This window comes from Gigantopelta aegis, chromosome 6, assembly GCF_016097555.1.
Source record: "Gigantopelta aegis isolate Gae_Host chromosome 6, Gae_host_genome, whole genome shotgun sequence".
NCBI classification, from domain to species: domain Eukaryota; kingdom Metazoa; phylum Mollusca; class Gastropoda; order Neomphalida; family Peltospiridae; genus Gigantopelta; species Gigantopelta aegis.
The window spans coordinates 86,355,335-86,368,330 of NC_054704.1; the positions used below are offsets into that span (position 1 = coordinate 86,355,335).

The 12,996-nt window shown below is 35.4% G+C and overlaps 1 protein-coding gene across 3 annotated transcripts in view; it reads right to left on the reverse strand.

The window, feature by feature from the left end:
• LOC121373986 (teneurin-m-like) overlaps positions 1-12,996 on the reverse strand; it is a 217,200-nt gene that overhangs the window by 69,052 nt on the left and 135,152 nt on the right. For all 3 annotated transcript variants that reach the window (XM_041500842.1, XM_041500841.1, XM_041500840.1), the window contains exon 6: positions 3,815-4,039. In XM_041500842.1, the coding sequence (XP_041356776.1) occupies positions 3,815-4,039 (225 nt within the window). The remainder of the gene's footprint in view (positions 1-3,814; positions 4,040-12,996) is intronic.

Sequence of the window (12,996 nt, forward strand, 5' to 3'; positions counted from 1 at the left end):
ATCCGACATGTTTGTTGTCTTTACTCTGTCATGTACTGTTTTCAACACACATGATACTAAATGTTGGTATTGTAGGATCTCGGTAGGGTGCGTGTTTCTATGCCATGGAAACCTTGTCCTCTCTCATCAGCCAGCTCACAACACAGGCCTTTCAACATCGCCACACTGGTTTCAACTTGTGTGTTGATGGTCTCACGCAGGGAATGTTCCTGGCACCTCATATTGCATGGGATCCACATTTCCCTGCCAACTCCATCTTCCACATGTTCCCACATGATGATGGGAGTGGAGACAAACTATATCCGTATTATGGCCGAAAATTGGTTTTTTATAACTCGTGATATACTTTTGAAATAACAAACGCAGTTTATCTAGAAACAGATTTTTTTTAAAAAGTGGAATAGATAATTGTTATGACAGCATGTTTTTTTTGTAATAAATGTAAAATTCTTCATTTAATGACTGGTTTTTAAAAATATGTTCTACTGTGTCCGAGAGGCTCAGGCTCAACACCAGAATTTTAGTTTTTGCTTAATACTGGCGTAGGAAGTGTGGGGGGGGGGGGGGGGGGGGAGAGCAAGAGGGCATGTGGCCCCCCCCCACTTTGTGGGAGCAGCAATGTTTTTTATATATTTATACATGTATTTATATATGTGTGTTTGTGTGTGCCTGCCCCCCCCCCCCCCAACTTTTTGGCACCTTCCTATGCCTAAAACAAGAGGATGAGATGGATAGTAGAAAAAAACCTTAAACACGAATGAGGATAGCAATACAAAGTCTTTTCCAATTAAACCAAAAAAGTAACTTTTTAAAAATATACTTTTCTGAGAGACAACTCACCTCACCCCTGTCATCTCTAGATACAGGAAGGAAATGTTTTATTTAACGATGCACTCAACACATTTTATTTAAGGTTATATGGCATCAAACATATGGTTAAGGACCACACAGATATTGAGAGAGGAAACCCGCTGTCACCACTTCATGGGCTACTCTTTTCCATTAGCAGCAAGGGATCTTTTATATGCACCATCCCACAGACAGGGTAGTACATACCATAGCCTTTGATATGTCAGTCGTGGTGCACTGGCTGGAATGAAAAATAGCTCAATGGGCCCACCGATGGGGATTGATCTCAGACCGGCCGTGCATCAAGCGAGCACTTTACCACTGGGCTATGTCCCGCCCCTCTCTAGATACAGTCCTGGGTCCCATTCCACGAAGTGATCTTAGTGGTAAAAGTATGCACTTAAGGTGATCTTAGGACTAAGGTCGTTTAGTGGAACACGGCCCTGGGCCCAATTTTACAAAACATCGTAAGCCGAGTTTTGAACCTGATGAAAGAGTTTGGAAGAGGTACAGTGAATAGTAGAATGGACGAATAACTACTAAAACAAGTATTTATCATATATTATCTATCAATGACAAAAGATATGTTGGTTAGGATTTATTATTATTTATTTATTATTTATTATAACAAAACCAAATGTTTTATTTATACACCAAAACTGAATGTTTTATTTATACACCAAAACTGAATGTTTACACTAGTAACATTAGCAATGTGTTATCTTTTATATAAAGTCAAAATTCAGGACACACATGGCCAAATATCAGATTTATTTATTTCAGAAACTATTACAAAATGTTTCGATATTAATTAAACATTATGAACTGTTGGTTCATCACACCAGTTAAATGACCCTGTGCTCAAACGTTTCCGACTGCATGGAACTCGTTTGATATTTTTGTGTGGGTGAGCCTTGATTCTAGACTTCAAAGTGCTCAAAGCACACTTGAAACTGTAGACTTATATCACTCTATGGCAGTTTGGATTTAATCTTTTATCATTAATTATAAAACAAATTACACTACAAGATTTTCACATAAACAGGTGATTGTAAAACATTCATCTGTCCAGATAACATAAACCAAGAAGCAATGTATGGGGGACTGGGGACTGGTGACAAGAGATGGGGTTCAGATAGCATAAACCAAGGTCACAGGTCATGTAAACAGTGTCAAGTGTTGCTTACTTCATGTCAAAGAAAAGCAGTAAAGTCTGTCAGCATTTTAATAAAATGATAAACACTTGTAGAAGATGTATTTGCAGAGGGTGATAAAACACACTTATTCTTGTCTTGTGCTGTGTCTTTAAAACGGGCCACCTGTCATAGAGCTGATAACACCACATTAACACTCTCACAATTACAAACAAATAACTAGTCTTTAGTTACTTCTGAAAAGATGGTTAAAAGTTAAAGTTTGTTTTTGACACCACTAGAGCATTTTAATTTATTAATCATCGGTTATTGGATGTCTAACATTGGGTGATTTTGACACATATTAGTAGCAAGGGAGCGTCTTGGCTTTCATGGCCCCACCCTCAAACTATGCCAGTCTGTAATAGATCAAAAGAATTCTTTTGAAGGTTTGTGTTATCATTATTCCATCATCTCCAAAAGATAGTGTTGCCTAAAGTAAGTAGGTGGTATAAATATATAATTTCACATAATTTTGTTAGCTTAATATAGACATTTTTTATGCTTTAACAGCATGCCTAAGGCCTAAATGGTATTCCTTCATTCTTGTAATAACATTCATCACCCTGCAGAAATATCGACCTGACAAAGAACGTAAAAAGCGTGATGTTCGGTCTTCGATTACCGCAGGAATGGCTAACTATCCCATTACTTGTTTTTCCTGCCCCAGTGGATTGCCATCTACTTCATTGTTTTTCAGACTTGAACGTCTTCCCAAGAAATGAAGACAAGACACTAAACCGAATATTTAAAAAAACAGGGTCTTCACTGACTGGTTATCAACAACCGTAACAGTGGGAAAGTGTGCGAAGAGCTGATGAGATGATCAGGGGAGTTAAAGAGTTTGTCTCCTAAATCAGACAGAACAAATGTACACCAAGGTGTAAAAAAACACTGGAAGTGTCAGCTCATAGTCATAAATTGTAATTAAAGAATATCAGTCATAGGTTTTTATGCAAATCCTTTGGCTCATTTAGAAAGAGAAAAGAGAAAAATCTGTTCTTTTTCATCTACTGGTAGCTAGTTTAGCATAAATCTATAACTTAGCTTCATTAATAACAATATTCAGTGTATGTTTTGTTACATGGAAATGTGTAGTGTAATTTGTTACAAATTTAGAGTTTAAATAAATTGTGCAACTTGGCCAGCTGCCACGTTATCCTGACTGTAATTGTTCAAATGCACTACTTAATATCCTTCTAGATTTTCATTTGATCCCAACTTTAATTGTTCAATTGTCACACTTAATAAACTACTTCATTTCCTTCTGATCCTGACTAATTGTTCAAATGCCACATGAGTGGTATCGTGGTTAAGCCATCGGACATAAGGCTGGTAGGTACAGGTTTCACAGCCCAGTACATGATCCCACCCAGAACGAGTTTTAACGACTCAATGGAGAGGTGTAAGACCACTACACCCTCTTCTCTCTCACTAACCACTAACTAACCCACTGTCCCAGACAGACAGCCCAGATAGCTGAGGTGTGTGTGCCCAGGGCAGGATGCTTGAACCTTAATTGGATATAAGCATAAAAATCAGTTGAAATGAAATGACATGCCACACTTTATATCTTACTAGAATTTCGTTTTCTGAATCTGACTTTGTTCAACTTCTACACTTAATATTCTATTAGGTTTTCTTCAACAGGGCCCCATTCCACGAAGCGATTTTAGCACTAAGATCACCTTAGTGCATAAGGTAGCTATGTATGTAAGGTGATCTTAGGGCTAAGATTGCTTTGTGGAATGGGGCCCAGAACAAGAACTCACCTGGTGAAACAAAAACTGTACCGGGTGCAGATTGTACCAAGTATGGTAATTCCAAGTCAGCTTCGTGGTCTATGTTCTGCTGATGCCGTATCAAGTCAGCATCAGAGTAGTTGCCCCTGACAGAGGGACCGAATGACTTGTTCCTGGTTGGTCCAGGACTACGTTGAGGAATGTCTTCTATAGGTGGTGGTGGTGGAGGTGGTACTGTTGGTGGGGGTACCATACCTGTAAAGAAAAACATATTTTAAAATAGTTTTAATGTTGGTAAAACACAGTTGAAGAACTAAATTATTACCACAGACAACAGACAGTTTGTTCAATGAAATGAGAGGGAATCAGACATTGAAGGTTTAATGCTGATGATGCCAAGAGATGAAGACAAGACACTAAACTGTACAAATGAAGAATGGAATGACGATTTGGCTGATCAAGGAAAGCACTGACTATTTGACAAGAACTGGAACAACACATCATACATGAAACAAGAACCCACCATTTTTTATTGTAATTTTTTTCACAATTGTTATTATTCACAGATCCCATGTTTCCAATATCACATACTCCCAGGAAAGAGTAAACACAACAAGTTAACAAGGATACCAGTTTGAGCAACATATTTCACATTGGGATTTGACGATGTAACCCATCACATACTCCCAGGAAAGAGTAAACACAACAAGTTAACAAGGATACCAGTTTGAGCAACATATTTCACATTGGGATTTGACGATGTAACCCATCACATACTCCCAGGAAAGAGTAAACACAACAAGTTAACAAGGATACCAGTTTGAGCAACATATTTCACATTGGGATTTGACGATGTAACCCATCACATACTCCCAGGAAAGAGTAAACACAACAAGTTAACAAGGATACCAGTTTGAGCAACATATTTCACATTGGGATTTGACGATGTAACCCATCACATACTCCAAGGAAAGAGTAAACACAACAAGTTAACAAGGATACCAGTATGAGCAACATATTTCACATTGGGATTTGACGATGTAACCCATCACATACTCCCAGGAAAGAGTAAACACAAGTTAACAAGGATACCAGTTTGAGCAACATATTTCACATTGGGATTTGATGATGTAACCCATCACATACTCCAAGGAAAGAGTAAACACAACAAGTTAACAAGGATACCAGTTTGAGCAACATATTTCACATTGGGATTTGACGATGTAACCCATCACATACTCCAAGGAAAGAGTAAACACAACAAGTTAACAAGGATACCAGTTTGAGCAACATATTTCACATTGGGATTTGACGATGTAACCCATCACATACTCCCAGGAAAGAGTAAACACAACAAGTTAACAAGGATACCAGTTTGAGCAACATATTTCACATTGGGATTTCATGATGTAACCCATCACATACTCCCAAAAAAGAGTAAACACAACAAGTTAACAAGGATACCAGTTTGAGTAACATATTTCACATTGGGATTTGACGATGTAACCCATCACATACTCCAAGGAAAGAGTAAACACAACAAGTTAACAAGGATACCAGTTCGAGAAACATATTTCACATTGGGATTTGACGATGTAACCCATCACATACTCCAAGGAAAGAGTAAACACAACAAGTTAACAAGGATACCAGTTTGAGCAACATATTTCATATTGGGATTTCATGATGTAACCCATCACATACTCCCCAAAAAGAGTAAACACAACAAGTTAACAAGGATACCAGTTTGAGTAACATATTTCACATTGGGATTTGACGATGTAACCCATCACATACTCCAAGGAAAGAGTAAACACAACAAGTTAACAAGGATACCAGTTCGAGAAACATATTTCACATTAATATTTGAAAATGTAACCCAGTGACTGAGATTATTTACTTTTGCCTGTTAAAAACCTCCAATCACAACAGCCTTGTAAGCTCTATTTACACCATTGTCTATTATGAATTTGTTCTGCAGGAAAACAGAGGCTCAAATTAATGACACTGCATCACCTACTATATTTATATTGGTAAAAAAAAAAAAAATTATTTCTAACTTTATCCAGCATTTTTTCTACTTTTAAACTTCAGCGAAGTCTTAATTGCCTTACAATATATGTGGGTTTGTGCAGTATAACATTTGTCTATCTTATAAACCAATGGCTCTGTAACAATTCCTCACTGAACAATAATACTATATTTAAAAAAAGAAGAAAAAAACTTTGTTTTATTTAACGACACCTCTAGGGCACATTAATTTATCAATCATCGGCTATTGGATGTCAAACATTTGGTAATTTTGACATATAGTCTTAATAGGAAACCTGCTACATTTTTCCATTAGTAACAAGGAGTCTTTTATATGCATCATCCAGAATAGCACATACCACGGCCTTTGGTATACCAGTCGTGGTGCAAAGGCTTTGACGAGATATTTTTAAAAAGTAAATCCACTGCTTCACTGTGCACTAAAAAGTAAATCCACTGCTTAACTGTGTACTAAAACGTACATATTGGCTGCAATCAACAAGTACAAATGGGTGAAACACAACACTGCTGGTTTCCAGACAAAATTTTGCCCCATGTGGACACAATTTCCTTTCCTTGGTTCAACTGTAGGGTTTCTACCTGAGATAGATTTCACTGTAATTCCTTCTTGGACAGTGATGGAGCCAAAACTGATTGAAACCCGAGGTATCACGACTGCCAGTTTAGAAGAGATTATTTCTTCATGCATCCAGAATTCAATATGAGAGTGAAAACAAAACACAACAAGAATTCTGCAGTGCACTGTGATGAACTAAAAACTATAGGTGCAACTGTAAACCAAGTTTCATTGATCTAGAATGTATAGCTTGTGAGAGACAGATTTAAATGCAGAACTTTAATGAAAAAGTTGATGCTGTTGCCATTGCCGCCACCATCATCAGAAAAGTAATAACTACATTGTGCCTCGTTACTTCATAAAGGCAAGACAAAAACTATTATTTCAGCTACTGATATGATGATATAACATTAATTTTTATGTGTTCATTCAGTATACTGGCATTCAATTCATTCAGCACTTCTAATTATTATAATCAATTTAATTATGGAATTTATTCTCTTGATTCCAAATCTCAGATCTGCATTAGTAAAGTTTTTGCTATGCATTTTTCCAGACAACCTTTGATGTATCGCTCATCTTTACAGTGTGTACACACAGTGTATAATATGATAATGATAATACAATCAATATTTTGCCATGGGAAATCAACCAACCATTTAACATATTGAAAGTTCAAACATGCACACCTGAGTTCCCTTGACAATAGGTCCAAGACAGGCTTTCCATGGCATTTGATATTTAACTATTTATATCTTTATAACGGGTGAGCATAATGTAAGCTGCGACAAAAAAATAATACAATTAGTGTTTGTCTAGTTCTGTGTCATCATCATTTGTAGACAAGCACTAAAGGTGAGTTTCCTGCTGAGTTGATCAAGCAAGTTATTAATCTGTTGTTTGCTCTTTGAAATTTGATTTCCACCATACTCCGAGATGAAGACATCACTTACAAACTTGATTAATACACCATTTTCTGGTCCCAGAGCTCGCTGGCTATCAAGACCTATCAAATCTATAGAGCGGGTGAGACAAAGGAAGGTCCCCAGATGACACAGACTTCCAGTATGGAAAGAGATATTTTCTGTGATTTCAGCACAATCTTCTATTAAACCCTGGACACTTTTAGACCTAGTGGTCATCTGGGAATCATCTCTGGTGTCTGTCGTATGATAGTACTTGTTTGACATTTTACATACAGTGCAGCACTTAATATTTCTGCCATTAAGCCACTAGTGGTTTCTTTAGAAAAAGGCCAAGGTCTCCTGTAAATCCATTTAACATATTCTCAGTTTTCCTAGAATAGTTTATTATTGTGTATACCACCAAGAACAAAATGTTTAGTTCTCCCATCCCTTACAACTAATCTATTAATACATTACATATTAGTTTCTCCACAGTATGATTTTAAAAAGTATTATTATTGTTATCAAGCAGAAATTTGGGTGATATTCTCCTGTTTTAATAGTAATCCATGTACACATACTACCAAGATACTGGTTAATAAGGAATAGTTTTCTACACTGTCATCCAGTCACCATCTTACAACTGGGAAAACATTAATATAAAAATTGGTTAATACTGTAACTGTATATTTTGAGAACATTTAAATATATCAAGAGTGAAAACAAATATTTACTATAAAATGAATAATTTTAAAAAAGACATCTGGCTTCCTACAAGATGACTCAGCATTTTAGAGATAAGTTGGTATATATAATATAGGCAGTTGTGTTATTCTTTTATATCTTACTGGCATAAAATAGGAAAAAAAAGTAATGATGATTTTTTTATGACTTATTGGATTACATCAAAGAATTTCCATGTTAAGCTTGTCCTATTGGATTTTATGTCATGGTGGCAGAGTTCTCACAAGATTTAGTTTTAACAAAAAAGGGACAACAGCTGTGTATTAAGTGAGACTAAGAACATAAAGTTCAGAAGTAGGTATCTTGAGATATCTGCCTATCTGATTTTAGAGTAGCAGATAAAGAGACCACCAACACTTTTAAACAGTTTTCCAAATGGCACCAGACATACATGCACAAAATGTCCTTATCACATCACTTCCTCATTCGCTCATTCACAAAACTGAGATTTTATAAGAAGCCTAAATAAGCTCTTTCTCTACCAATAAGAAATTTTTATCCATTTAGAAATAAAAATATTGTAAAAACATAAAATGCATTTCCAATCTGGAAATGAAGTTTATTTTAGGAATCCTCAAAGAGCTATGGAGACACACATCCTTTCTTTTATTACTCTATTTCAGAAAAAAAAATGGAAGCCATTAAGCATTGTTTTTATTGAGTAAGTGGAATATTAAAATACATTAAACCTTTAGTACGGATGTAAAGCTAGAGCAGATCGACAGAAATCTTCGTTCCGAAGCCATGTTCTGACCTGCATCTGACCACCAATCACGGAAACCAATACAAAATCATGAACTGTCTGCAGTTTATGTACAAATACGCTTCATTGTTTCTGTCTATGAAAGCAATCACACATAAGCTCGGAATCAAGGAGAAAATTGATTGCAAATGTATATCACCGCACGTCGCCAATCAGATACTCACTCAGACAATATGGCTCCCGTGTCCAGGAAGCCTTATCAATCACCGTGCAAAATTCCTAAATTATACACAAATTATGTATTAAAATAATGAAATTAATGCAAGGTGCTGTCTGTTTATACAGTGGAGTGTAAGCGGGAATTGATGATATAACACCATATACTCAAAACAGTCTTGTTCATGCATAATACATGTACTACCATACAGAGAAGTAGGATGCATAAAGTGCATCATAGCTGCCTTAGAAATGCTAATTTCCAGACCACATACTATACTTCATGACAACTAATGACATCAATTTACAGACATCACTTTTCTTTGAGAATACAACACATTTCAACACATGCAACACATCTTATAAGTTATTTTTATTTATTGCACATGATCCAGTGATCTGCTACCGAGTTACATCCTGCCCCCCCCCACACCCTCTAAATACCCCCCCCCCCCCCCCCCCCATAAGTGATCTGGTGTATGGAACCTAATGCAGCATACTGTAGGTTAACAGCAGTGATCTGGGGAACATCATCACCCAATGGTCTGCATAAAACTGTCAACAATAGCTGATAGATGGTGGTAAATGGCCAGAATCCTGTTAGAGCCAGCAATGCAATTACCTCTTTATATAAGAAATACTGAGAAAGGTTATACCTCATTCTCTGTAGTCGATAGCTTCCACAGAAACTTCAATGAGCTGGCAGCAAAATGTGAAGGTTGTAAATAGTGCCGCAGACACTATCATGCAATTAGATGAAGCTTTCAAGGAGCATGAAGGAAAAGGGAATTTTGGAACATGTGACATTTCATACAAACCTACCAATTATGGACAGACAATTATAAAAAGAAAGTGAATGTATTTTATTGACACACAAACACATACTAGAGTCTTAATGTTTAACTAGTAGCCATTTAAGCTGGTAATTGAGTAAGAATGTAATCATCTGATAATAGCAACAGTGTATTTTTCAAAGCTCAGTTTACTATGCCTATTCATGTATACTATGACCCCTTTGAATAAGCAAATACTGAGATACAAACTCAGCACCTATCAGCTTTATAAAGTCAATACCGTAACCACTACATCACCAATACTGGTGCTAAATTTAAGTTTGTTTTTGGTTTTGTTTAACAAAACCACTAGACCACATTTATTTACTAATCATAAGTTATTAGAGGTCAAACATTTGGTTATTCTGACATATAGTCTTTAGAGAGGAAACCCGCTACATTTTTACATTAGGATCGTTTATATGGCCCATCCCACATACCACGGCCTTTGATATACCGTACATGTACCAGTCGTGGTGCACTGACTAGAATGAGAAATAGCCCGATGGGCCCACCGACAAAATACTGATGTATGCCAGAAGACTATACACTGCTTTTAATGCACTAAATTTGTAACTTTTAACTGGCTAAATATTAACAAATTAAAAGTCTGGAATCCAACCAGATTATTTGATATAGCCAATCCAGTCCACCAAAACTACCCTTTCCACAATCGGTACCATCTCACTAATATTGTTGAGACTTTTGAATATGAAATAAGTACATGTAATCTACTGTATAAACCATTTAATATGATCTGACAATATATAGAGGTTATTACCAGTGTTTTTCGGTATCGTCAATATCATATATTAGGAATACATTTTTTATTATGCAAGCCTCTGGTGAGCATAATATATTATTTTTATTCCTAATATATGATATTGACGATATACCGAAATACACGAGGGTAATAATCTCTTTATCATATAAGCTCAAGCTTAATACAACGTGTTTTTGTAAACTGTACAGCAACTTTAATTCCAGTCCGCCATTACTAGATATCCAAATGACGTAAGAATATGTGGCGCGGTGTATTTTTGAATGGAAATGACATCAAACTCGAATGACATCATTTTGAATGTCCTTACATCAAAATAAAGTTATGCCTAATGTTTTTCGTTTTCTGAATGCTGGACAGCTTTCAGTGTCAAATTGCCATTGAAATGTTTTTATTTGACGACTATGAATGCATACGTCAATCATGGAGTGTCACCCAAGTACGTTTGCTTAAATGACAATAAACCTAGTGCTGAGATCTCGACTAATTTACATCTAATTTGCAAAGTTATCAAATTCTTAAAGTATGTGATCTGAAAAATATCACATACTTTGATTGCACTGAAAATGTAAGATATTATATGATAAATATATATATATGTATGTATGTATATGTGTGTGTGTGTGTGTGTGTGTGTGTGTGTGTGTGTGTGTGTCTGTATGTATGTGTGTATGTATGTATGTATGTATGTATGTATGTATGTATGTATGTATGTATGTATGTATATATATATATATATATATTTCTACAAATAATAGTGGATATTTAAAAATATATGTTTCATAAATGTGGAGAAAAGAAACCTTGTATTAGAAAATTCAATTAATATTCCAGAAGTATGCCTCATAAATTGACCACTTTACTTAAATCTTCCGAATTGGACAAACTCTAGCAAACATCATATTGGTTATTTTCTGCTCAAAGTGCTGGTGTCTCGTTTATCAAGAGTTAGTGCTAATAAAAGTACATCATTAATCCTGGGAACATCAAAAATCAGTTTGGATGAGAAAAAATCAATATGATAATGTTTCCTGGGCATTGATTTGTGGGCCATATTACTCAGCCCCAAACACCACAAACACTCTCGGGAAAGTCGGCCAAACAATCTACTGCAAACTTACCTGCCTGCTAAATCCATTATATTAGAAAACAATGGTTAAAGTGTTTAGGAGGAGAAAACCCCCAGATAATATATAATGTATTTCTTAAAACTGAATGCATTTATTAGAGATAGAAATGATATTGAAGAAAAAACCTGGATTCATATTTTCGAAGCTATCTTAGCACTACGATTTCATCAAAGACCCATGAAATTGGAACAGTTTTGGGCAATGCCAAAATTGATAATATGATGAAAACAAAATCCAAGATTATTTATAAGATATATCACTCAATTAATAAAAAATATCATGTTTCTATGTATTTATATATAATCTTGCCTGACTTTACTTTTTCACAGGAACTAAAAGATATGGTAATTGTTATTCGACCTGAACCATTTTGTTTGTGCCTGTTTGTGGCAGGATGCACAAAGTACATTTCATTTGAAACTTAGATCATGAATTTCTTTAAATTGCCTTTAAATGTGATTTTAATTATTGGTGGGGTTTGTTTTAGTTTTTGTAGTTTTTATTGTTTTCGTATGTTTTTTTAGATTGGATTATAAATTAATGCAACTTATCAAGGCTAATTTAAAAAACATTTTCTAAATTACCATTTTACGTTAAGAATCGAGTTTTCTCTATCTCTTACAATTAACTGATCATTTCATATGTTGAAATATGCGTATACAAAATAACCTACAAATGTACAATTAAAGACTAATTTTAGTACCAGCACACCATATGGTAATTATATGGTAATCAAACAGGCTTTCATACTGTATCAGCTGGGAGTCTTGTTTTGAGGATGTATGCATCCATGTCTTGCAGATAAATGTTTGGCATACATTGAGACAGGTTGATAGGGATTTTTTGTGAATTTTATAGAGAAACACATGTAGGGATTTTTATAGGGATGGGGATTTGTATGTTAATTAGTAATACAAATGTACATAAATAAACCTTATCCTACATTTATTTAGTACCCAAAATGATGTTTGTAAACAATATTGTTCACTCATGAAATTGGTTTAATGACTGCATTCAAATTCAAATTTTTGATTTCAGTAACTATCACTTTCATGTATCAGAATGCATACAAAAACAAATGACAAAATTCAAGGCCAATTCAATGTACCGGCCTTGATGATATAGTGGAAGAGCTATCAGACTTCAGGCTGGTAGCTACTGGGATGCGAGCTCCCACGGATTTTTAATGATTCAATGGGTAAGACCACCGTACTGACTTCTCTCACATTAACCACTTACCTACTGCCCTGATAGGGGAGGTGTGTGCCTAGAACTTTAATTGAATATAAACA